At 45.0% G+C, this 3,990-nt stretch overlaps 1 protein-coding gene across 1 annotated transcript; it reads left to right on the top strand.

Annotated features, from left to right (window-relative positions):
• The first annotated feature begins 940 nt into the window (after nt 1-940).
• Nucleotides 941-2,237, top strand: LOC123169433 (uncharacterized). The gene is made up of 3 exons (XM_044587308.1): nt 941-1,182; nt 1,318-1,749; nt 1,898-2,237. Exons 1-3 carry the CDS (start codon nt 1,072-1,074, stop codon nt 2,003-2,005), a joined length of 651 nt encoding a protein of 216 aa, XP_044443243.1. The 5' UTR covers nt 941-1,071; the 3' UTR covers nt 2,006-2,237.
• Nucleotides 2,238-3,990: the final 1,753 nt, after the last annotated feature.

Raw genomic sequence — 3,990 nt, 5'->3', positions numbered from 1 at the left:
GATTGTACGAAATCAGCCAAATCACTAGTTAAGGGTTACCCCTTGTAAAGGTCACTCATCAGTCATCACCTTCTCCAGCGCTGACAATTGGCCCACCCCGTGTGCGCCGCTTGTTGCAACTTGGTAATTTTCCTTTTTTTCGTAGATTTTTTAAATAAACATTTTATGTTTTGAACCATGTGTGGAATACAAAACCATTTTGACCATTGCATTTCTTGCCTCGAGATCTTTGAAACTAGATCCCGTGTTAATAGGTTTCGACGATTTTTTTTCTCACGGAGATTTTTTTTTTGGAAAAAATCAACAATAAAAACAAATTCCAAAAAAGGGTAAAAAAGGAGCCCGGAAGAGTGGTTGCGGTTTTCATCTTTTTCTGAAGCAGAGGTCGTGATTTTCTCTTTATTCGAGAAAGCATAGAATGTGCTTCTCGCGGAAGCATGATTGTACTTCTCGTGGAAGCACAAACTGTACTTTTGATGAAAGCAAATAGAAGCATAGATTTGCTTGTCGCGGATGCAAATCTGTGCTTCCACGAGAAACAAGCACATATTTGTTTTTTTAGAAGTACATTCACATGTGTGCTTCGGAAAAATTCTCCAAAATTCTAGGGAATATGAAGCAAAACCCAAAGCCCTACTGTAAGGTCCAACACAGACAGAGATAAAAAAAAGTTGAAACCTGACAGAGATAATAATGTCAGCAAGGCTTGCTTACTTCCCCTAAAAAAATAACAAAACAAGGCTTGCTTACTGAGATGGACGAATCGGCCCAGCCTAGTTCACTGGTTGGATCGACGGCCCAGCTAGCGTACGCTATGGTCTTTTGTTTCTCTGAACCGTTCCACGCTCTGAATTCACGGATCATGGAGACCGAGTGGTGGCGGTGAGGCAGAAGGTAGATGAGATCAAGGCGGCGGAGGAAGGAGAAGACCCGGCCAGTCCACACACCCCGCCGATCTTCACTCCCCCCTCCTACCAGGCATGCCGATGGCCTCCTCCTCCTTTATATCTCCCTCACTCCACCTGGCTGCTGCGAGGTCATCAGTAGTCGGTACTGTGCTCCACGTCGACAATGGCCGCCGAGGTGCTGGTCGGATCCGAGCGCCGCGTGCTCATCAGCGCCCTCCCCGCGCCACCGCCGCCCGACAGCCTGCTCGGCCGCCTCGACCAGATCGACCTACGGGTACGTGCTTACAGACCATAGGTTACTTGCACTGTTGCACACCGCACTGCCAGTTTGCCATCGCTGCCGTGCCGCCGCGCGTGCGCGTGGCCGGCGCCGGTCCCGATCGTGACGCGTTCTTGTTGATGGTGGCAGCTGAGGCAGCTGGAGGAGGAGCGGCGGCCGTCCTCGGTCGCCGAGGGCGACGGCGCGCGCCCGGCGCCGCGGCACCAGCACAGCAAGTCCATGCCGTCGGCGCTCCAGCCGCAGGACGCGCGCGACGTGAGGGGCACGCTCATGGACCGCCTCAACCTGCTCGAGTCGCGCATCAGGCAGCTCAGCTGCGAGCTCGACCTCGACGGCTCCGGGAGCGGCAAGGCTGCCGCGTCGTCCCTCCCGATGCCGATGCCGGTGCCGCGCCCGGCCGAGGACTGCGCGTGGTCCGAGCCGCCGCTGCCGGAGCCCGCCATGCGCGCGCGCGCCGCGGCCGCGGCGGGAGGCGGCGCCGGGGCCAGCTGGAGCGCCGCGCAGATCCTGCAGAGGGGCGCCCGCCAGCTCAACCGCAACAAACCCAGCCACGCAGCCAAGGTACGGTACATGAGCTCCGTCCATCGATGCATCGAGGCCATCACATTGCATCAGTGATCTCGACCTGTTGAGTGTCGACTGCAAAATGTACACTGCAACCCTGATCGAGCTGCTGAAACCATTTTTCCATTGGAAATGATGATCGCAGGTGAAGAAGCTGAAGGAGGCCAAGTGCGCGTGCGAGGAGGAGAAGAGGAAGGCGGAGCGCGCCAGTCGGCCGTCGGCTGGCCGGAGGTGGTTCACCGTCGGGTGCTAGTTTGCTGATTAATGAACGGATGAACTCACCATTTGATCTCTACTTGATGAATTAGAATGTGCCATTTGCTTTTTTCTTTTAAGTTGCTCTGTTTTTTGAAGTTATCTATAAGTATATATATGTATCGATCGATTTGTATTTTGTAAGCGTGTGTAGTGCCCATCTATATGTTTGCCTTCTGAGAGTGCTGATTATTTACAACAAATCCCAATAAGTTTGTTCTATTGTGCTAGTGCTTCATACTCTAGCTCTGTCAAAGTCACTTGTGGATCCACCACACACTAGAAGAATGCAAATCTATTTCTTTCCAATAGATCCAGTTTCTTTAGTCCCGAAGCAACAGTAGGATCATGCACTCTTAGCAACAACCTAAGGGCACCACAGAAACAGACTACATCAGGATAGAACACATCATGTAGACTGCCTAAAGCGATATCATGATATCAATACCAATGTAGTACCATTAGAGAATGTAAATGCAAGATTCAATCGTTGCCTAAGATTTGATTTCAATTTCATATGAGCATCGGCATTAGGTTTCACTTGAAGATAAGATCTAATAAATACAATTAATGCTTACACAGGCATGCCCAACATTAATGCAAGAAGCAACATAGCAAGATATCTCAACATTAATGTAGGAGATAGATAAGTACAAGAAACTATTGAGCGACATTCATCGAGGATATGATTTCCCCCTATATAAACAACAGGCAGAGCACACCAAACACAACACAAGGAAGGACTTGCCAACACAACTTAAATAGACTATTCTCTTCATGGCACCCATCAACCAGGGCAACACAAGGAGAACCATGGCTGTTGCTTTTCTTGTCCTTGTGATGGTGTCTTCTTGTGCGGGTCCTTATGGTGATGTCTTCTTCTACGCCATGGCAAGGCAAAAGAAGACATCATCATAAGGACCAGTAAAGCAATGGCCATGGTCCTCCTTGTGTTGGCCTGGTTGACAATGCCACGCCATTGTTGTCCCGCCGTTGTCATTGCAAGGGCAGAAATACAGACATTTGCTTGGCTAAAATCATTTCTAAAGGTGGAAACCGCGGAAGGATCCTCCATCCAAGCATGCCGTATTGTCAAGGGCCCACACCAAAAGTACTATGATGTATTGCCTACATCACATCTCGTTTAACACTAACAATCACCATTGGGTCCCACCACCTTTTTGTTAGAGTACTCAAGATGCACGGACGGCTCTACCGTTCTATCTCCTCTAATCACATACAAAAGGCTACAATTTATTTCTTAGTGATATTCATAACGTTTAAATCAAAATTTCAATTTTTTATTTTTTTATATATTTGAAATCCTAATGACAAGACCTTTCAAACAAGTCAAATATGAACATATTTTGAACTCATTTAAATACCATTGTTTCACAAGATGATTGAGATAATTAAAATAATTTTCATAAGAGATTTCAATTGTTTTGGTTATTTTGAAACAATGATTCCAATTATTTCAGAAAAGTGACTTCAAATTTTACCATTGCCTTTTTTTGTAAAGGGAATATCAACTTTTTCAAAGTTGTAATTTATATTATATTCGAAAATTGATTTCAGGTATTGGAAGATAATGTATTCAATTATTTCATTATTTTGTAAATCCTATCTATTTTCCATAACAAATATTTCTATTATTTCAAAAAAAAAGATTAAAATATTTTTATTAAGATTTCAGATTTCACAACGTGATTTCAGTTACTTCAAAAGTGTGGATTGAATTATTTCAAAATAAACATTTCAATTATTTCAAAGAACATTTTATTTTTTGACACAAGTGATTTTAATAATTTTTGTAAAAGTTGGATTCAATTTTTAGAAAGATTTCCTGTTTTGGAATAGTGATTTCAGTTAAGTCAACAACAGTGGATTTTTCCAAAACAATGGTTTCAACTATATTGTTGTTAGAAAAAGACCAATGTTCGATACATTTTCGTATTTCGCCTGTGTTCCTAGTTTTACCGA

The sequence above is a fragment of the Triticum aestivum genome, chromosome 7D (assembly GCF_018294505.1).
Source record: "Triticum aestivum cultivar Chinese Spring chromosome 7D, IWGSC CS RefSeq v2.1, whole genome shotgun sequence".
NCBI classification, from domain to species: Eukaryota; Viridiplantae; Streptophyta; class Magnoliopsida; order Poales; family Poaceae; genus Triticum; species Triticum aestivum.
Note: the sequence above shows the minus strand (reverse complement) of the source record. Positions and strands in the feature narration are given on the sequence as shown.

Coding starts and splice junctions, on each gene's coding strand:
- LOC123169433 (XM_044587308.1), top strand. CDS start 1,072: ATGGCCGCCGAGGTGCTGGTCGGATCCGAGCGCCGCGTGCTCATCAGC. Junction 1,183..1,317: donor TCGACCAGATCGACCTACGG/GTACGTGCTTAC, acceptor TGATGGTGGCAG/CTGAGGCAGCTGGAGGAGGA. Junction 1,750..1,897: donor AACCCAGCCACGCAGCCAAG/GTACGGTACATG, acceptor TGATGATCGCAG/GTGAAGAAGCTGAAGGAGGC.